Raw genomic sequence first — 22,530 nt, forward strand, 5'->3', positions numbered from 1 at the left:
CATCCTGTGAAGGACTTTGTTTTTTCGGTTTGCCATTGAACAGTGCGACCCGGGGGGAAAAACAACCGATCATCTGTGTTGATGAGGAAGAGTCTTTAAACAAAAATGGTGACTGTTTTGCACAGGTCAGAATCTTCAATCAATAAATCAATAGCAGTTATAGTTTATTGTTCCATTCTTAGCGAGAAATACCATTTTGTCTATTCCTTGGAAAACACAAAATATTAATCATTAAGAAAGCTTGTTTTCCATGCCAGGGATGTTCAAAAAAACCCTGCTAAATGGATGCTGCTTAAAATATAATAGTGATGAAGACTATACATACTCTTTTACCAGGAGGTCCTGGTGGGCCAGCTTCTCCAGAAGGACCAGGAGGTCCCTAAAACAGAGAGAAGGAAAAAACTGAATCAATAACAACACAACTGAACCAGCCTAATGAAGATAATAGACTTTTCACAACTAAACTGTCTTTTATAATTTTGTGAAATTAACTGAACACAATTAAGAGACACTGTGGTTTCAAAAGCATGCCAATGTACAGTAGGATGGATACAATTTTGCAAAATTATTCATCTGTGTGATTGATTTGATTTTAAAAGGATAAAGTTCTAATCAGAAGAGGGAAGCTGTATGCATTTTTGTGAAAGTTTGTTGCTCAAAAAAAACCTCCCCTCATTAAATTTTCATAGAACTATAGCTTATAAATGGGCTTTGCAATGAGTCTCTCAGTGCTAGACTCAGATACATTGAATTTAATGGTAAATTAACCAATTTCCCTGTACTGGAAAATCCAAATGACTATAATAAATGTTAATAAGGACTGCAATTTATGGGCTGCCACTGTAGGCTCAGGCAATTATGTCTGACTTCTGCATATCCAAAAGCAGTTTATTAATCTATCTGTACTGTATATATACTTAGACTATAGTTTATTTATATTTTTGTGGAAGTCATACATATAATCGAGAAAAGTAGTTTTTTTATTATAATATATTGTAAGGTGTTTTACATATATATTTTTGTTATTCTCAGGTTTTGAAGAGTCTCTATATTCTCTTTTTTTTCATGTGGGTCTATATATTTTCTGATAATCCACAATATTTCACAGACAAATAAATTGACAGTTGAAAAAATAAGCAAACATTTTGCTGACAATTTACACTTCAAAGACATTTTAATAATTTAAAATCAATGGTAATTACATGAAACAACCATTTTTTTTTTTATTAAAAAAATATAATTATAATTTGGATTTTGGCACTTACAGCAACACCTGGCTCACCAGGTGGACCTGGGTCTCCAGGAAAACCAACAGGGCCCTGTAGTAACAGATTGAAAACACAGGTTTAACTGAGTGATGTGTCAATAACTTAAGTGTCCTTAACCAATATTAGGACCTACAAAACTAAATGCATCAGTCAGAGGCACAGTAACATTTCAATTGAATTAAATTTTTTATTAATCTTGGACGCATGTACTACTCAAATAATTTCTAATTAGTGTTGGAAATCTCATATTTAATGGGCATAATCCATCTAAAATTATTATTTTTTCTTTCAGTAAGGCTCACCTCATTGCTGTAGTGGCATCTAACCTTTCATGCCTTTTATACATGCATAAGACCTCATGCTAGTTGTGTCACACTTACAGGATTACCCTTGGGTCCATCATCTCCAGGGGGTCCTTTGGGACCTGCAGGTCCAGCAGCACCAGAGGGACCAGCTTCACCTTTCTCTCCTCGCTCACCTTTTGGGCCCTGCAGCATATATAACAAAGATGAAAGGGCAGAATAAAGAGCCCTGAGGCACTCCATGTACAAAAGCACCCTGAGAACAATGAGTGCAGCCATGCTCTACATTTTGATACAGCAATTCAAAAGAGTTAATCAGCCATTCATGTCATTATTGACAGGTTAAGAGTTTTGACAGGCTGTAATTTAGATATTCAAAAAATAACAAAGTTAACTTTTAACTTTAATCATCTGATTTTTCCCACTGATGTCCACTTACAATGTTACTCAAGGTTTTTGTGGTGAAAAGGTTTCTGAACACCAATCAGGCATTTTTAACATGTTAATGGATAAGTCATAGTTTAATGTATTTCTGGTGTCAGAAGGTGCTGTTTTTTTCAAATTAGTTTTAATAAATGGACATTTTTAGTTACAGTATATTTCCCATGGCTCACCTTTATTCTAAAAGTTTGAGGGAAATTTTATTCTTCATGATATAAAGTTAACTGACAACAGTGTGAGCAATATTTTATTGCAAACATCACATATTAAGCATTTCATTATATGATGAAAGGAAACACCTCTATTAGAAGCATTCCTGCAATTTAGCGACTCATTTAGTGTGGCCACTTAATTTGAGACAATCAATAAAGCCAGAGAAGCTTACAGGAAGTGATTACCCGCACCATCACACAGATCTCACTCGAAAACTTCACTTACCCCAGGTCCAGGCTCGCCAGGAGGTCCAGGGTTTCCAGCTTCTCCTTGCTCACCCTATTAAGAATATTGCAAGTTAGTTTCTTCAGCTTCAGACAATAAGCAGCACTGCCATTTTGTTGCTTCATACGTCATCTTCAATGTTTTTGAAAAATGACTGAAGATCGGAGATGTCAAGTAGAGTCTAATGGAATGAATGATTAGTACTATTATCTAAACAAAGCTGCTTGGTTGTTTTCTAGCTTAGCTGGTCTGGGCTGTAGTGGACATAACATTTGGCTCTAAATGGATGTAACATCATGGTGACCTGTTACATATTCTAAATTCATCGCCACAGCCAGCCACAGCGTTAAATATTGATAGCCTGTGGGCCTGCCAAATTGCAGTGAAATGGAGGGGGATTATCAGAACTGTGGTAATGTAGGCATTAATTGTTTTGTTATACTAATTCAGACAAAAAAGATGACACCAATAATAAATTAATGAAGTCTGTGACAGAGATTTGAAACAGGACCATAGCCACCATATTTTTGGGAATAAACACCAAAGCTGGGAATACTCTTACCTTCTCACCTACAGATCCCATTCCTCCTATTCCACCAGGAGGACCTTGTGGACCTTCAATAAAAGAAGTCGATTTAGTTAAACAAAGTAGTGTAATTAATGGATTTGCTGATGGTATAAAATGTTCAATGGTGAAAGATGGTCTTACATCAGCACCGGAAGGACCTTGAGGACCTCTGGGACCAGGTGGGCCAGGGGGACCCTGGGGCAAAACAAGAAGATAGACAATTGAGACTTTACTAATAGTTGTAGGTTAAAACATAAAAAATAAAATAAAATAACATGAATAAATAAAATGTGAAAAATGGCCAAATAAAGTCATGTCAAAGGCAGTTAAAAAGATAAATAAATGATAATAATTAATAATAGTTAATAATTGGTTACAACATCTTACCATAGGACCAACATCTCCATTTTCTCCTTTCTCACCAGATGGTCCAGGAAGACCCTATAAAAAACAAATGAATATTCTTGTATTATGTGCATTTATAATAATATAAATGTCCATACATTTATATACTATAATATACTGACATCAGCAACCGTGCAAAGAAATGTGCAAAGACACACTGTTGCTGTGAGGCACCGAAATGGTCCCTCTGATGAAAAGAGAAAAATAATCTGACTCAGACGCAGTTACCGGAGGACAGCAATAATGCTTCATTTCAGAATTGGCGGAGAAAGGCAAAAGGGCCATATGGCAAATGGAAGAAGCAGAGGCGGAGTACAGGAGGGTTTATTGAGTTTCACTGTCTGTCCTCTTGAAATCCAAGAGAGCAGCTAATATCCTTTGTCAGAATTTTAGCTCATGTTCAATGTGAACACTATATTGTTTGTCACCTTTTCATAGGCGGCGAATGGCTAGGGGTGAAAACACTAAGCACAATCTGAAAGCTATTTTACCCAGCACAGAAACCCATCTATGCACATTTACCAAATATATTTCCCCAGAGCGGAACAAGTTTCATTTGAACATTTGGGGAAGGACATGTCCCCCATCAAACCACTATTACTCCCTAAAAATGCACCTAGGACTTAAGCGAATAACATTTTAAATCCGGAACATTGTGAGAATAAAACGGGCCACCAAAAAGAAGTTAGACGGCCAGTAGTGGGTTTATTTGATGCTGCTCCCTGCTAAGGGGCTAGCTGAAAAAAGCATGCCGTTTTAAGCTTAATTAATGGCCAATTAAATGTTTTACCCAGTAGAAAAGGTGAAACATCCATCAGTGTGAGTAACCAGGGAAGCATCTGTGTTTTAAAGAAGTCCAAAACACTATATCATTAGAGACCTCGGATAAAACACAGCTGCGCTGGCGAATAAACAAGCTAGGCATGTGACCCTGGTATCATATGTGTTTGATCCATGACATTTACTTCCTAATTGCCTTGACTTCGGGCGCTGCTCATTCAAAGGCATTTCTTCGTTAGCCGTAACATGTCAGGAGTGAGGACATCTAAAGTCTAATTTTGTCTGATATTTATTCGCCCAATACCCACGTGCCCTGCAGACTTGGCAGACCAACACGTTCTCGCTGACTGGTAAGAGATCTCATCGGGGCAGAAGCCCTTAGTCAGAGACCATTAACATAAACATTCATGAAGTTCCCTGAAGGGTGTGTGTGCACTGCTCTAATGTCTATTGGACCGGGTCACTAAATGCAATTAATGAAATCCAAATGGAAGTGCATTACGCCCAATTAAAACTCAATTGAATCAAATGGCTCTGAGATTTGGTGGCGTAAGAGGACTATAGGAGCAGTCGATGTTACTCCATTACAGCGATGACTCGCCTTCAGAGGAATCAGCTAATTGATGGATAGAGAAATGGCAGAACCTTGAGGCTTCAGATCGTAATGTGATCAAATGAAAAGAGAGAGATGAGATGATTAATATAAATCTTCTACAAAAACAGTGTTTACCACTCAAACATGACATGGGTGCTGATATGTATGGATCACAACATGCCAACTAGACTATATTCATTGACAGTGCAAAAAAATAATATAATAAATATTATAAATTCATCTTTGCTGTCATAATAAAGAATACATTTATTTCAAATTATAATAATATTGCTGTATTTTAATAAAATAAATGTGGCCTTGATGAACTCATTGAAAAACACAGGGAGAACTCATACTCATACTCTACTATTAAAAAAGAAAAGAAAAATATAAATAAAAATGTATATGATGTCTGAACATGTTTGTTTCAGTTGGTCAAGAATGCTGTCAATCAATAATGGCAATATATATTGGCATATATTTAAATGCATAAATATATATTTATATAATTTTAACTTTTTTGATATATATTTCTATGTATTTTTTAAAATTACTGTGCATACACTTTGGGACTGATATTGAACAAAACCTTTTCTACTTTTAATAAATTCTCTAATTAGTAGCAGAATTAAATTGGTAATAATTATACCACTAGCAAACCAACAGGTTTTAAACTGTTAATGCAATGGACCCTGCTCTTACATGTCTGTACTGAGTCTGTACTTATTCACAGGGCGATTCCAGCAGAGGGGGAATCAAAAGGAAATCAATTCACATCTCAAACACCTCCCAATGCATCTACTGCCCAGGGCCACCAGTTAATGTTGTTTGTGCAGCATTAGTCTGAGTTACCATGGGACTGGGGACTCAGTACTACATCAAATAAAAATGTTAGCTCATATTTGGGCCGTCATTGGCACAGCGGCACTCACCTGCAGACCGATGGGACCAGGAGGTCCAGGGAAGCCTCGGGATCCTTCATCTCCCTTCTGTCCAAACATACCCTGCTGTCCACGAGGACCTGGTTCACCATCACTTCCCTGAAAAAGACATTAGTCTTTAGTTGCGATGCATTTCATTATATGCAAAATGTCACAAATAAGAGATTTTTGTAGGTGCAGTCAAGACTTACAGCAGGTCCAGGAGCTCCAATAGTTCCCTGAAGACCAGGTGGACCTGGTGGACCCTAGTGGACACAACAAAGAACATAATCAACAGAGCTTTACTAAGAGATGGGAACCTTAAGTAATTCAACAATACTGTTTCCTCAATCATTCAAATACTGGTCTCTTTTTGTACTTTTGAGGAAATGATTTGCTTTAAGTTGTCAAGTTGGACATGATAGTAAGTGGGATTTAGTGAGTAAGTCAAGAACTGCATAAACTGATTCAGTGATTGACAATTTGAATATACAATTCATGATTGTTTTAGATCAATTAATTAAAAGAACCGGTTAGTACGACTCATTAAATTGTGAATCAGACTTTACTGGTTGTGCTGTATGTTTGTTGTCCAGCAAGGACAACACAAAATATTTTTTTCTCCGGATTCAATCATTGGAAGAACCTTAAAAAATGAATGTCATGCAAATCATTCAGTCATTGCATTTTAAGTAAAACTGATTCTGAATGCAAATCATACTGTGTGTATAATAAGGATTTTACAATTGAATTTACTCACATGTTCGCCTTTGTCACCTTTGCTTCCTTTCTGGCCTGGTTCTCCCACTTCTCCCTGAAAAGGTTTTAAAATCAGTCATGCAATATCCATTTTGCCTTTTTAAAACTATGTAACACATAAATCACACAGTGGTGGATATAACTGAAAGAAGCTCCATGTCAAAGTAAACCATTTACTGTGCAGTAAAAGATATGACATGGAGTTTTACTGTAAATGAAATGCTAAATATTGTCTCTGAACTAACAGACATGGCCAGATAAAGCATTTCTACAACATATTCTTGGCACGTAAGCCCATGAAGCTTGTTAGAGGATACTGATGGAGAGACAACGTTTATGGTACCCTGCGCTAATTTGATTATAGGCGGCCTTTGCTGATGATGATGGATTGGCGGCAAGGGAGAGTGACTGAGAGATAGGCGTGCATTTCAGATGGCCATGCAGTGTGTGTTTGTGATGATGAAGAATGATCGCTGTCCAAAAAGTGAGGGCGAGAAATTCTGGGAAGAGATGTAAGATTTACTATAGTGATAGGTGAGAAATAATGTTGTTTCCTAGTACAATATTCTTGAATAAAGTGTATTTACTTTCTTACCTCACTGGCAAATAGTTTTTTAAAGGAGAAAGTGAAGACATTTTAGTGAGATTTATGCTTGAAAACTATTTAAGATATATTTTCTGGAAACTCTTTTATTTCACTCATTTTACTTGGTGTACACCTGTTAATGTACAGTAGCTTTAGAAATTGCCATAAAACTTCAATATGAAAATTAAAATTAAGTGAAATCCATTACAGTCCTGTTTTATTGACTGTGAATTGTCTTCAGGAACTGACACATCAAGAAAGGATTGTATTAATATATCTATGGTAATGTAATGTGTCCCCTCTCTGCTGTCTAAATGTATTAATGTGAATCAAAATGGCAATTAACCTTGTCACCATCTTCTCCAGGTGGACCCTGAGGTCCTGCTGGACCTGGCAGACCAACTGGACCTTGTACTCCATCTCGACCGGCTGGACCTGGAGGACCTCTCTCTCCCTGAACAAAGAAATAAAATGATTTTTCAGCTTGTGTCAAATCACATTCTGAATTGCAGTCTTAATCATAACCTTTTTTCGTACATTTACTGAAAAAATATAAGTGATGCTTAGGAGGAGGCTATGCAGTTGCTTTGCTGTAAGAAACCTTAAACTATTCACTGTCACTCATGTAATATAAGAAACAAATTAATCATCTTTATAACTAATCAGAACAATTACCGGTGCACCCTTCTCTCCAGCAGGTCCCGGGGGTCCCTGAGGTCCAGTGCGTCCGGATAGGCCAATGGGGCCAGCAGATCCTGCTGCTCCTCTCTCACCAGGGGAACCCTATGACAACGGGTCATTTAACATATTTGACACTTAGATACTCCATAGACATATACATTCTACACAAGTCTAATCTATTGAAGCATATAGACCACATTAATATGCGTCTAAAGATTTGGCGTACCTCACTCATTAGTCATGTACAAAGGATTAAACCAGTTTCTCCCAAGCGACCACCAAACCACGTCCTATTAAGGATGTATTTTTAATCCTGAAAATCCAAATGAGGAGCTTTTGCTTTTGAATGAGTGTGCTCTAGCCCCAAAAATCAAGACATTTCAGACAATTTTCCGACTGCTTTTTTCCCCTCAACTGCATAAATAACACCATAAACAACTGCAGAGATGCACCACTTTGTGAAGGCACAGAATGTCTTGCTGAAAATTTTCATCCCTGTCAAAATTACTCCAGACCAGCCGAACATGAAGCGCTCTGTGTAAAACTATGCGGAGGAACTTGATCTTAGGGGGTTGCTATGTGGTTGCTACGGTGTTCCGAGTGCTTTTAACGTGTTTTTATGCAAATGTTAAGCTGTTGCTATGCAGCTGCAAAACAGTTCTCATTGTTTTTTAATATGCTGCTTTGTAGTTGCTAAGGTGTTCAGATTGTTTTTGATGTTGTTATGCTGATGTTAAGGTGTTGCTATGCAGTTACTAAGGTGTTCTTATTATTTTTGATGTCATTATGCTGATGTGAGAGTGTTGCTATGCAGTTTCTAAGGTGTTTGGGGTGTTTTTAAGATGTTGCTCTGTAGATGTTAAGATGTTACTATGCAGTTACTAAGGTGTTCTGATTGTTTTTAACATGTTACGATACAGATATTAGGCCATTGCTATGCAGTTGCTAAGGAGTTTTCTGTGTTTTTAACATATTACTTTGCAAATATTAGGCTGTTGCCATGCAGTATGTTTTTTTTTAACATGTTACTATGCAGATTTTAGGCTGTTGCTATGTAGTTGCCAAGGAGCTCTCAGTATTTTTAACTCTGTGTTGTTGCTGTGTGGATGTTATGAGGTTGCTATGCAGTTGCTAAGGCATTCTGAATGTTTTAACATGTTACTGTTATGGTGATGTTAAGGCTTTGATACAGTATGTGGTTGCTAAGGAGTTCTGAGTGTTTTTAACATGTTACTGTGAGAATATTAGGCTGTTGCCATGCAATTGCTGAGGTGTACTGATGGTTTAATGTTATTATGCTAAAGTCAGGGTGTTGCTATTTGTTCTTAACATGTTGCTATGTAGATGCTAAGGACTTCTCAGTAAGTGTTCTTAATGTAAGTTCGAAATGTAATGAGTGTTCTTTATGTAGGGATTTCGCATGTCTTTAAAAATCATAAGTCCCACAACTTTCCTCAACAAGCAGATAAATTTGTGGTTTCATTTTATATCATATCCATGGTACAAACCAGTATATGCACCAAAGTGCACCTGATAGTGATCTTTGTCTTTGCAAGCACTGCTAATTAAATCATTGCACAGGGTCAATACAGAGAGTCTTCAACACATGTGGATGAAATTGCCTAAACCTGTGTAATGTGTTATGGCAAATGGAAAAAGCTTCTATACAACAGAGTGTGGATGATCACATTGGCACAAGCTGTTGAAAGAACAGAAAACTTCCTGTTGTGTGCCAAATCTGCTCTTACTACTGGGCAAACATGCCCTTAGACTTCTCATCTCTCTTTCTAAACATGGTTTAATTGGTAGACCCCTGCATCTCCATACATATGCAAATATATCCTTTATCAGACTGACAGAGCTGAATCTAAAAGTTCTCAATGAATTTTCATCCATCCATTCTAATCTGGCAGCACACTGTCAACGCCTGAAAAAGAGTAATTATAGGGTGATAATACTTATCTTTTTTTTTCCTTAAGAGAAATGTATCAGTGAAGAAAAGAATGTGGTTTTGATTCAAGAAACTCTTGAGGACATTCAGCGTCATGCCCATCACATAAAATCTAATGAAACAGCTATGATATAAAATGTCTAGAGGAGGTAAGGTAATTACAAACCAGTGCAGTGAATTTATCTAGAGACACTCTGGTGGTCACTATCACACCCTCTAGTGTTAACTAATGCCACTGCATGAGGCACAGTGGGAGACAAATCTGTTTGCTTTGGTATCTAGTTTATTGAGAGTATGAATCAGCGGTCCACTCTTCTTTGTTTGAAAACTTTTAAAATCCTTAATGGTGTTTTTGAGCCTTAGATCTTCCTGACCACTCCCTCAACCCTCTCAGACTCCTAAATATTGAATGTTGCTTTTGGGAGAATGAGCTACTCGCATTGAATGATGGGAAACCATGGAAACAGAGTACTTACAACAGGACCAGGGGGGCCCTGAGGGCCCTCGGCTCCTTTCAAACCAGATGGACCCTGCAGAGAGCAAAAAGAGAAAGAAAAAGAAGAACAAAATATGAGTGAGTAAATAGGCCTAACAAGAAGGTTCATATCAAAGTGTCAGCATTCATTATTTTCTCTTGAGCATTATCCAACACGTCATCTACTGATGCTCAAAGCCCGATATAAACATGTACTGTAGGTTTTAGTGCACCATGCCTGAGTAAACAAATCTACCTACACAATATGATCAACACATAATGGAGATTTCACACTGAAAGCTTCTGAGAATCCATACCGAAAGTGTTTGTGGTGCTTTTTCAAACTTCGGTTCTTTCATATGTTGTGACCAGTCATGATGTATGAAAACCAATGGTGTTTGCCTACATTATAGACATTAAACCTAGTTTTAGGTATCTCTTGTGCTAAGTTTGAATCTATCGAAGTATGAATGATATTTGAGAACTGCAAACTTTTTCTTAAGCTATTGTATGGCTTCAAAAAACTTGGAATATAGTGCAAAAGTGATATTGTTCTAATAAATTCTGCTTAGATGTTACATGAAACAAAGAAAGAGTTTGGAATGACACAAAATTTCTGTCTATCATTTTTAGAAGAACTATTCAGCCCATGGCCATAATTACTCTATTTCTGCTCTTTTTCTTGCCATTAAACTGCTTCAGATATTACCTGGAACACTGTGGGAAATACAAAATCCTGAAAGGATAATGCTCTAATGAATTCCTGTGAACTCCTATTCTGCAATTTCATGAATAAATCCAGAGATATGGTGGTCTCAAGCAGCTCTCGGATTTCATCAACAGTATTGTAAACTTTTTATTAAAGGGAATAGCTAACCAAAAAATGTTGCTAAAAACCCTCACTTTGAAAGAACCTTTACAAAGATTTGCTGTCAAGTCCCAAAAAGGGGAAAAAAGAACTTTAAAGCACTATAAACAGTCCATATGTATTCTTTATTCCAAATTCTCCAACCTGTACCATGGACCATGGACACCATATTTGGTTCAGGAGTTGTCACACAGGTCGATTATGACAAATTTCGATCTGTTCCTGACTTGAAATATAGTGCACAAGTTGTATGGACCCCTTTTTATGGCACTGTTTGTCCTTTTTGGTGCTTGTATAGTTAACTAGAAAAATTAACATGCTGGGTTGGTAATAACATGAGTGTGAGTAACTAATGACAGATTCATAATTTTTTAGGTGAACTACTTCTGAAAGCAAGCAAAATTATGTAAAGAAGAAATCATGATTTTAGAACTTATACCCACATCATATACTGTTGAGTCATACTGCTTCTAAACTGATTTTTATACTTGCACAAACTACAGTGCAAACTGACAGCGAGTTTGGTCTCTTCTGACTGTGGCTTTCATTAATCTCCCATATGGGAGAGAAATCCACAGAACTCGACTGCCTGCTGGTTCTGCCTCTGCCCGATTGATATTTACTGTCCCCTTTTTCTCTCACAGGACAGTTGTCAACTGGGGCACAGTAAAAATCAAAGAGCTGACAAAAGCTCTCATGTGTGTATATGTGAGGAGATTTGTGAATCCACATAGAGTAAATTAACTTTTGGTCCCATAAACTATGCTTATATACTAATATTAAACTAATATAAAATATCATGTAGTTGTTTCATGAACGTCTTCATAGGTGCATCTATGTGTGTGTGTCAGGTCTCATGTTTTGTGAGTGAGGGTTTGAGATTGCCTCTCTAAAGGGCAGACACACATGGTGGTCTCAGTAATGACTGTTGCTGTCCTAAGAGAGAGGAAAAAAATTGCCCCAGTAGAAAACAATCAGGCAGTGCATGAAGAGCCAGTCTCTGCCACTGACCTTGAGATCAGACATCAACAATGAACAAACAACCTCGTCTCCCAAAATCTAATTGGCAACATTTCCAATTAAATCATTCTCTGGGCAGATAATACATATAAAAAACAACAACCCAGCCGCTTCAAAAGGTGGCAAAGGGAAAAACGTGAACTGCAGTCAAATTAGCATAATGTATCTCTGCATTAAACAATGCAAAGTTAGCTTTTTTAGAGGTTATATGCCCTATTAAAGTCTTCGTGGAGTGTATTGAAGTCCAATTCTGTGGATGTAATGAGCCAGGGCTGCTGTCTAACTCTCTGTCTACCTCTAAGATTAGGAGGATTTATTGCAGCGATTTATTCGCGATGGGAGCATGATCTTACCGTCACTCCAGGAAGACCTCTTTCTCCTGGGAACCCTCTCAGTCCTGGAGGACCGTCTTTTCCTGGACTGCCCGGAGGACCTGGATCTCCCTGTGGACAGACAGTTGGCAATTGAAGTCTTTATTGAACTTCAAATATAATGAACAGAAAATTTACACAAAATGAATTCTCAGCTGATGCTAATGAGCTCTGAACTGATGAAATGATCCTGAATTATTGCTAGCTTCAAATCCACCGTCGCCAGCGCGGGCAGGTCGATTCAATTACTGTCTCAGACTCCACAGCATGATTAAAACTGAAGTGTGTAAATTCTATATAATGAAACATGTTTTCAAAGAGATTTGTGACCACAAACTACAAAACCAGTCTTAAGTCGTTGGGGCTATATATGTAGCAATAGCCAAAAATACATAGTATGGGTCAGAATTATCGATTTTTCTTTTATGCCAAAAATCATTAGGATATTAAGTAAAGATCATGTTCCATGAAGATATGTTGTACATTTCCTACCATAAATATATCAAAACCTAATATTTGATTAGTAATATGCATTGCTAAGAATTCATTTGGACGACTTCAAAGGCGATTTTTTTATTATTTTTTATTTTTTTTTGCACTCTGATTTTAGATTTTTTTTTATATTTTTGTATCTCTGCCAAATATTGTCCTATCCTAATAAACCATACGTCAATGGAAAGCTTATTTATTTAGCTTTAAGATGATGTATAAATCTCAATTTCGAAAAATTGACACATAAGAAGATTTTGTGATCCATGGTCACATTTTTCAAACAATCTATCTACAGTATCTTGTATCTTAAATTGGTCTGACAAACAGAAACTAACATTTTCAGGCCCAAGAACGTTTTTAGACCACATTTTTGGAGGAATCCAGCTGGAATAGGAAGCTGGAAGGATTTTATGAAATGAAAATTTAAACACATTTAGTATGTTAATATATCCAACTGATGTTAATTACGCTAATTGCAACTGAAAGACAAAATTTTGAACACTACCATTCAAACGTTGGTGTCAAATAGATTTTTTAAATGTTCTTGGTTCTTATGCTCAGCAAGTCTGCATTTCTTCAATCAAAAATGGCACAAATGATTGAACGATAGTGTACATTATTGGTAGCTCCAAATAAATTGTTGTTCATGGAGTTTTAGACACAGTTAATATTTCAGCACAATTAAAACAAGCCTGCCTAAAACAAGTATTAAGGATACTAAAGTGTCTTGAGGGGCCAACAAGTGCCTTCGAACAGTAAACTGCAATCAGACAGGCCTGCCTGAGGCACTCAAGAGTGATTTTTGAGATTTTAAATTGCTAGAAAGCTTAACACTGTTTTAGCCATTTGAAAGATGACCTTCACTTGACCTCAGTGTTTCTGCATTTTGATTGGGCCACTGAAAGTGTCATATTCAGCTAATAAGACGAGGAAACAAATGAGCGGAATCAGGAAAATGACTGCAGAAAGACCGCTCAGATTGCGGCAGCATACTCTGCCTCCGGGGTGTTCACTCACATCCGACAGCTTGTCTGAAGTGGGCCGATCAAGCTGATTAAAGTGTCTCTGTTTAGGAGTGGCAGAAATTGAAACCGAGACAGGAAGGTTGGACACTCAGAGAAATTCAGTTCAGCTTTAAAAGCCACGTCTACTAACAATTTAGACTCTATTTAAAAAGGGAATTCAGCAATTCTCCACAGTACGGATGTTATAGCTCTGGAAAACTTGGATACACTTGGACAGAACGAGTTGTTGTCCAACAAATTGATCTCTACTGGCTCTTTTGTCCTAAAGAAATAATAACTGGGGGTCATAATCCATTTTTAGTTCTGTTTGACCTTGCCTGCTGGGCACTTTTTGTTTTTGTTGTTACATTATATAGTTTTCCAATAAGAAAGGTTTGAAATTTAGCTAAACTATTGATAACAAGACAATCAATTATTTTGTATTTGCCCTCCATATATTCTGTTTGGCTGAAAGTCATGTAAACATGAACCTCACTCACCTTTGCACCTTCTTTCCCACCAGCACCTGGAAGACCTTGCTCTCCGGGGGGCCCAGGGGGTCCAGGATGTCCTCTCTCACCAACAGGGCCGGTTTCTCCTGTTGGACCCTTTCAAGCCATTACAGACATATTTGTGTGATTAATAGGCAAATCCTTGTGCTTATCTCAAAGAATATGCATATATATATAATATGCAAAAACTTAAACACCTACCTGTGGTCCAACAACACCTCCAGGTCCTGGTGGGCCAGTTTTGCCTTGGAAACCCTAGTGGGGGAAAAACACTTACTGCCTGAAAAGCAACCATCTATTGGTGGACCATAAAGTACAACTGGATTTTATATTACACAATTTCACAGGCAAAATGTAGCTGCAGAAATGTGATAAACAAGCATCTCCTACTGGGTTATGCCATTAATAAAGCCTCTGCCTGGATCAGACAGAACCTCCATAACTCCTTCAGATTTACACATAACTCAGAGAAAGTAAGCTGAGCTCATTCAGTCCCTGAACACACTCCTGCTGGAGTAACTGATCAGTGATGTCTACTACAGGTTATCACTTAGGCTATTTAGGGTGATCTATAACTGTGAGTGATCAGAAACACTTACAGTCTCTCCCCGCTGGCCAGGGTGACCGGGCAGCCCATCCTTTCCAGGTGGTCCCTAAAACACAGAACAAGATGAAATATATTGTAAATGTCACATTTGTCAGCATCTAAAAGAGTAAAGATAAACAGGTACTTACAGGGGGCCCCTTTGGTCCTGAAAAACCAACGGGACCCTGGGGCCCTTGAGGTCCCTGTAAAAGACAGAAAAAAAAAATTGGTGAAAAAAATTGGTGAAAAGATGTTTTACTTCAAAATAAGGTAACAATGCAGTGCAGATTGTTTAATGGCAATATCAGATTCTGAAATGAGAACTAGAAGAAGTGAATCTTTATCTGACCTGATCTTTTGTCTTATAATCTCAATAAAAGACCAAATGAAGGAAGCAGAATTTATAAATACTCACGATAACTAAATTTTAATAAAATATTACAAGCTTTCAAAATGCTGAGCTAATCCTCACTGTGCAGAAACGGAATAAATAAATAGGAAAACACTGGAAAACAGAGGAAGAAACGAGAACAGGATTTCACAGCAGAAATAAACAGCACAACATCAGATTTCGAGTGATGTGAGCCTTGGACAACAGACTTCCAGTGGTCTAATGCTCAAGAGCTCTTCATAAATCTATAATAGCTTCCAGACGAAAACACAGGTCTGGTGGTAAGTCCTCTTATCTGGAGTACACCCACATGCTGAGCTAATCCTCACTGCGCTTCCTGCAAAAGCACCCTCTCTGAGCGCTTCAAGCTGCATACCATCTCACTGTAGATGGTATGATGGGATAAAAAGGTTTGCTGCAATGCATTCTGGGTGGCACTTACTCTCTCGCCGGGTGGGCCAGGTGGACCGTCGTTGCCCGATGTGCCCTGTTGGATAATGAGAGAGGAAAACATAAGAACTGTGCAATGGAAGTGATGGACAAAAACAAAGTCAGAGGGAAGTAGTACCTTAGGGCCTGGCTTTCCTGTTGGGCCTCTGGCACCGCGTGCACCACGGGGACCCTAAAAAATCAGCTTATTTAATGCTTGGTGACTTGCATAATTAAATAAAGCAAAATTAATTAAAAATGGAAGGGGGAAGTGCTGAAGCAGTACATACTGTCGGACCTCTTTGACCTCTTGGACCAGGTTTCCCTGCAACTCCCTTTGAAAAAAAAAAAAAGAAAAATTAGTGTGGTAAAAATTGAGGGTGAATTGAATAGCTACACAAAGCAAATCCAATTGTTGCAGTTGCTGCCATTCTTTTTGCCAAGATGAGATGGCAGTGTGTATGGGGGAAAACAAGCATTGGATACCTTCCCCTAGGATTTCTGGGAGCCATGGCAATATTTGTTTCAGATGAGGTGTAGGTGTATTAGAAGCACACAAACATACACACATACAGTACACTGTCATTTTACTCTCTGCTCATGGGCAGGATCTAAACACTTGGAAAAATAGCAGCTAACCTGACATTTAGTTATGAATAATCATAAATGTTTAGGGCAAAGTTGCTTTTGCTAATAGGTTTCGCATGAACAACATTAGACAAACTCAAGGCTCGTTTGCAAGTGAGAGCGATTTCCATTGAATTATTCGGTGAGGGTCTCTCAAGGGAAATTTTCGATTAGTTTTCCTTAGTGATAGTCAGCACAATTTACCCTTTCCATGCAACATAGGGGTTTGAGGAGTGTGATGTACAGTATGCAGAGCAATAGCGCTTTTTGCTCCATGATTATTCTGGATTTTCATCTACTGTGAGGAATTACTGAATTTCTACTAGTTAGGAAAATACAGTATATTAGTTAAGAAATCATTTAACTTGCATCTAGCAAGGCAGCTGTACTGGTAGGCTATTTACCATTTCAAAAATTAACCATGGTTTTATTATAGTAAAACTGTAGTAACCATGTTTTTTGGATGTAATGATTAGAATTTGTATAAGTACAAAACCATGGTTATTTTGTGGTCACCATGGTTTAACAGTAGTAACTGTTTTTTTTTTTTTTTTTAAACCATGGTTAATTTTCATAATTGTAGACTTAATTTATCTTTAGGATTCTGTTAATGAAATAGTCACACACATACAGTATATACCCATTGCTTTGATAAAATGTATCTAAAATGTGAATCTAAGTGGAATGTTTAAAATCCAGACTGTCTTATGGGAGGCTTTAGCACAACAATGCTACTGATGTAGCTTAATATGCTAACGAGAGAAACATCCTGCTCTCTAAATGAGGTAATTTTGGTGATGCAATTAATAGCTAATAAAAGTAAGCTAAATAAAACGTCATTTAAAACAGAATTAACTTAGGTAATAAGCTAAGCTAGTAGGCTGATCAACCTGCTAAGCTAGTACACAGAATGGCAGCTTGAAAAAGGAAAGCTAACTAAACAAGGACAACAAGAATGTTTAATTAAATCTTCTTTGGTAATATACTATTAAATATAACAAAGTGATCTCTAATCAGGCACTGAATAATTTCAATCAGGATTCAATTTAACAGGTCTCATTTTAACAGCTGAATCAAATTTTAATGACACTACCTCAATTTTAATGCATACCATGTAAATCAGCCTTAAATGTAAAGGTAAATTTTGTCTAAGTGTGAAGATAAATGCAAAGGCCAATGTAAATGTAGTAAGTAACAATATACATGTAAAGGTAACTGTGAGGTGAGTGTCTATGTAATGGAAAGTACATTCAGATGACCTTTGACCCAACATATTCACGCACTTTTGCCCACTTTCTGCAAGTGAATCGTTTTCCAGATGAGTGATTGTTGTTGAATCACCATGAACACAATTGTTCCAGCATCTTTTGTAGTCACATATTGATTCGTGTCCATGTTTTTGTACAAAGTCATCATACAAATCCTTTCATAAAAGGAATCAATCAGCCTTTTTCATATGTTTGTTATAATGCAGTGTGCACTTCAAACAAAGCAGGTTGGAAGAATCCATCTCACCCTGCCTCCTTTCTCTCCATTGGCTCCTGGGAATCCGGGGAAACCGGTCGAACCCTGCAAATCAAAGAAAAAGACTTAAGGGAGGAAGAGAAGGCGGCAGGACCTGCATATTAACGAGGGATGAACTCCAAGAGTCCCGAATCTCCTACTGATTCCGAAAGTTAAATGCCATTACAATCTGTTGGCATTAGCATCCTTGGCTTTGCTACTTCCACTCTAGAGTTTTAAATAGCTGTGAGACTGCTTTGTCCCCATTGTTGGCAAGCTCAGAATAATTCAGCAGTTGAAAGAAAGAATGTGTATGATATATCCCAAGATAAACAAGGCCAATCTCGATTGTCAGTTTCCTTGTTTTGTTTGCACAAGACTAAGCGCAGGAGAGCTTTGGGAAGGGATCGCTTGTCAGTGTGAAAATACAACGGGGTCCATCGAGGACAGAGGATGATGTAATCAACTGAAACAACAGACATGGACGAAAACAAATGGCCACTCAGTCAGATAAACAACCAAAAAAGTTTAAGATTAAGAGTCACAACTGATGAGTCTTAATTGCTCTCATTCGCACTTCTTGTCTGTTTCTTTCTCTCATTTTCAATGCAGTAAATTAAAAACAGCTTACCCACGTTCCTCAATCCTGGCAGCAGAATAAGCATTCAAGAAAGAAAATCAATACATTGTTTTACACATTCATTTTAAGGCCAGGCCTCCTGGAGAAATCAGGTTTGATTTAGCACAAAGGATATTATGAAACTGTAAAGGTGAGACATTGACGAATAAGCAATGACACTCTATAAAAAAATGTCACAACTCTGATGCCAGTAACCACTCAGACAGTGATGGCTGGTCTTCAAAAGTGCACTTCCTGATAATTTGAGAGTTGGCAGGCTGTTTGAATCCATTCCAGAGGAGATGGCATGTCAAAGTGCTTGTAATCACATCACTTGTCTGTCGTTCATTAATGCTCCGAAATAGGAGCGGATTTACGAGACCATAAGTCTACCAACAATCAGCACCTCCGCTACGACTGGGCTTTATTCCATCTTATTCAACCAAATTCACGATAAGCTTTAAAGGTGAAAAATGCAATTTCTACTCCACTATTGGCTACTGCAAAAATAGTGAATGAGGTTTCCCTGAACAAACCCTCTGTCTGTCATTGGTTTGTCAAACAAAAACTCACGCCATTGGTTAAGTTTGTGTCAAGTCCACTGGGACATGCAAACAAACAGGTTTTGACAGCCTAACACCGAATGACATAAAATCATGTTAATAAAAAATAAATACATTTACAGAATTTGACATTGTTGGCTTAATAATATCTTTTTAATGACATTCCCAAAATTATTCCCAAAATGGCTTTCATCAGTGGTTAAAAATTAGATTTCAAGTTTAACTTCATGTACTATGTATCATAGTCTGAAAGTACATATTCTAAAATAAAATAAAATAAAATAATAAAATAATCTAAATTAATTCATGTTAATAATAAATAAATGATTTTGGCATTGTTGTCTTTATAATATCTTTTTTGAGGATGGAGTTTTCACTAATAGTTGAAAATTAAGTTTCAAATTTAACTTCATTAAACTATTCATATTCTGAAAGTACACAGTTTTGGATGCAAAAACAGTGCGTTCATAGCAAAAATCTTCCACGAGTGTAAGATTATATTTTTATTTAAATAAATATTTATTAATAACTTATATTTAAGATGTTTTAGGATAAATAAAAATACTGATTATAAATGTCTTTGATGTGTACTCCATATACATTTAGCAAGCAATGTATACAATTGTGAACTGAAAATTCAAGATTCTTCCTGTAATGACACCAATGTTTGTCATAGAAGATCTCCAAACCTCCCAGGCCACTTAAGGTCTAGTTTTGGGCTGGCTTGAGCCAGATTGGTTACTGACTGCTGCTACAGCTGATGCTGTTGTTGATGAAAGGCGCTGAGGTCTGACACAGGCATCTGTGCTCCGACTTCTTCTCGCTGCCTGCGTGACCAGCATCCCCAACAGCATAGGGAACAATCCTGGCATGAGCTGCTCATTTTAAAAAAGCCTCACTTGGTGCAGCATGCATAATGCATTCTCAGGAGGGCATTAGTTCATGCTAATGAGCCGAGTTGTTGTTTAGCTCATAAGTGAAACAATCTTGATGCAGGTACAGGTGTCATGTTCAATTTAAGTGCATACCTTTGGTCCTTGGCGTCCTGTATAGCCAGGCAATCCCGGAACACCAAGTTTGCCCTGGTGGAAAACAAGCCAAGGATCATTAGTGCAAGAACATCTCTGGACAAACAAACATCTCATTTGATATTAATATTCCAAACACAATCTCCGCATCACTTCCTGACACCCCACGCCTCTGTAATCAACTAATAATGGTAATCTGTAATCAACAAACAGATTACCTTTTCTCCAGCAGGTCCCAGGGGTCCAGATTCACCATTGGGACCTGCACGACCCTTCGGGCCCTCTGGTCCATCCTCACCTCTGGGTCCGGGCAATCCAAGCTCACCCTAAACATGCACAGAAAACCAGCCAATCAGTGCAGCCCCTCATGGGTTAAATTAGCATGGGCTTGAAGCAAGCAAGGCAGGATGCTGTTTATTTACCCTGTCGCCTTTGAGACCCATGTCTCCCTTGAAACCCGGGAAACCATCCTCGCCCTGAAAAGTAGGATGGGACATTAGGGAAAACATATAGAGTGATGAAGCTTATAGCTTCTTCATATAAATAAAACACCATTAATTCTTTAGCATTGTACTAGATCCCCATCTGCTGACAAAAATGCAGTACAGCAACACTGTCAATGATTTCATTCAGTATAGAAGTTACAATATTGTGTATATGGAATAAATTAGACCAAAATTGTGGTAAAAGTGAAATACACTTACCTAAACGGCTAAAAGTAAGCTAACAGCTAAATGTATGCTTATTGTTATGATACAGAGTGTTGATCTATGATTGAATTCTCATTCAATCAGTCTCATTCTTTCACACGTGTATGATGCATTATGCAACTTTTGTGATCACCTGACGGCACTTAACTAAATGTGGGCTAACGGCTAAAAGTGAGCTAGCAGATAAAGGCATGCTAACTATTATGGTTCATAGTGTTGATTTACGATTTAATTTCATTCTCTGTCACCAAATATCAGTCTAAATCTCTCGCCTGCATGTGCAAGATGCATTATGCAAATTTGTGACCACCTGACAGCATTGTCAACACAACTAATGGTTTATTTATTTGGATATGGACATGGCTACACACTCAGTCTTGTTATGATGGCACTACAATATCAATCCCACCATCAGTTGAGTGTCATTCTCAAACATTTTTTTTTTCTACATTGTTAAATTACAGCCGACTGCAAACTGATTAGCATTTGTTTCAAAATGTGTTGATGGTTTTTGAGAAGGGGAAAGAAGAGGTTTGTGCAGCTCTGGACGTACTTAATAGTGATGGAGTGATTTTGTGTCTTGAATAAGTGTTATGGCACTCTCTCTGCATGATTAAACAGCACTTATGATATGATGTTTAAGAGGAGAGAACGTGTAGTGGCTATTGGATTCTTTTGATGCAGATTTAGTGACCAGTAAGTGCCACTGCAATGATTCTTAGTGCAAGCATCAACTTCTAGCAGCGTCAAAAAGATGTGTATTTTTGTGTACCTTCTCTCCTTTGCCTCCCTTCAGTCCACGAACGCCATCAGCACCCTGTAAGACACAGAGCATGTGATCAAGCAAAGATCACAAACTCAACAAAACACTAATAAATCTCTATCAAATACAAAAAATGCTTTACCTTCACACCGCGAGGGCCAGGATAGCCGATGGGGCCCTGGGGACCGAGCTGGCCCTGAAAGTGACAACATTGAAAAATTATGAAATGTGTGCGGCGAAGAACAAATATCTGTGGCTTAGGTAACCTTGCAAGAGGTTTATAGCTAAACATACTGAGCAGATACTTTCAAACAATGTTTTCTAAACCTGAAAGAAGAAAACCAAAGTCAGGGACAAATATTACTTACTGGTTTTATTGGTCAAACAGCTAAAAGATCAAGACTGAATACTCTCCAAGACACATTTGGATTAGCAGAGAACAATTTGGATTAATTAGCAATTTTTGCTGCTTTTTAGCTGCCTGGCATTAGCATCATCACAAAAGTAAATACATTTTTTATTACTAATCCATAAAATAATAATAATTCATATAGAAAACTGATCGACCAGTATACATTCTGCATAAATGCTCCCTAAAATTGTTTCCTTACCAAAGCTCCTTTCTCTCCAGGTGGACCCTCTTTACCAGGATGTCCCTAGAAAATAAAGAGAGATAATTAGTATAAAGTGACAGGCGAGAGACGTATATGTCTAGTGTGTGACATTAGCTATAGTTCTCAAAGTTTGCTGTAAATATCTAAACATTGTGTTTTAAATCACTTGAGTTGCATATTCATCTAACATACATCTTTGCTATGATGTTTCTATAGAATAAATTATGTCAGCAAGCAAAATATGTAAGAAGATTCGGTTAT

General features: G+C 37.6%; 1 protein-coding gene across 1 annotated transcript in view; it reads right to left on the bottom strand.

Moving 5' to 3' along the window:
* The window catches only part of LOC109091959 (collagen alpha-1(XI) chain-like), a 66,616-nt gene that overhangs the window by 11,073 nt on the left and 33,013 nt on the right, over positions 1-22,530 (bottom strand). Inside the window, exons 27-54 of the mRNA XM_042752215.1 lie at positions 22,267-22,311; positions 21,798-21,851; positions 21,665-21,709; positions 20,605-20,658; positions 20,401-20,508; positions 20,183-20,236; positions 17,985-18,038; positions 16,133-16,177; positions 15,982-16,035; positions 15,856-15,900; positions 15,172-15,225; positions 15,036-15,089; positions 14,638-14,691; positions 14,425-14,532; positions 12,411-12,500; positions 10,171-10,224; positions 7,738-7,845; positions 7,409-7,516; positions 6,478-6,531; positions 5,930-5,983; positions 5,730-5,837; positions 3,405-3,458; positions 3,159-3,212; positions 3,012-3,065; positions 2,450-2,503; positions 1,649-1,756; positions 1,248-1,319; positions 326-379 (exon numbers count right to left, since the gene is read on the bottom strand). Coding sequence (XP_042608149.1) covers positions 326-379; positions 1,248-1,319; positions 1,649-1,756; positions 2,450-2,503; positions 3,012-3,065; positions 3,159-3,212; positions 3,405-3,458; positions 5,730-5,837; positions 5,930-5,983; positions 6,478-6,531; positions 7,409-7,516; positions 7,738-7,845; positions 10,171-10,224; positions 12,411-12,500; positions 14,425-14,532; positions 14,638-14,691; positions 15,036-15,089; positions 15,172-15,225; positions 15,856-15,900; positions 15,982-16,035; positions 16,133-16,177; positions 17,985-18,038; positions 20,183-20,236; positions 20,401-20,508; positions 20,605-20,658; positions 21,665-21,709; positions 21,798-21,851; positions 22,267-22,311 — 1,854 coding nt within the window. The remainder of the gene's footprint in view (positions 1-325; positions 380-1,247; positions 1,320-1,648; positions 1,757-2,449; positions 2,504-3,011; positions 3,066-3,158; positions 3,213-3,404; positions 3,459-5,729; positions 5,838-5,929; positions 5,984-6,477; positions 6,532-7,408; positions 7,517-7,737; positions 7,846-10,170; positions 10,225-12,410; positions 12,501-14,424; positions 14,533-14,637; positions 14,692-15,035; positions 15,090-15,171; positions 15,226-15,855; positions 15,901-15,981; positions 16,036-16,132; positions 16,178-17,984; positions 18,039-20,182; positions 20,237-20,400; positions 20,509-20,604; positions 20,659-21,664; positions 21,710-21,797; positions 21,852-22,266; positions 22,312-22,530) is intronic.

This window comes from Cyprinus carpio, chromosome B24 (genome assembly GCF_018340385.1).
Source record: "Cyprinus carpio isolate SPL01 chromosome B24, ASM1834038v1, whole genome shotgun sequence".
NCBI lineage: Eukaryota > Metazoa > Chordata > Actinopteri > Cypriniformes > Cyprinidae > Cyprinus > Cyprinus carpio.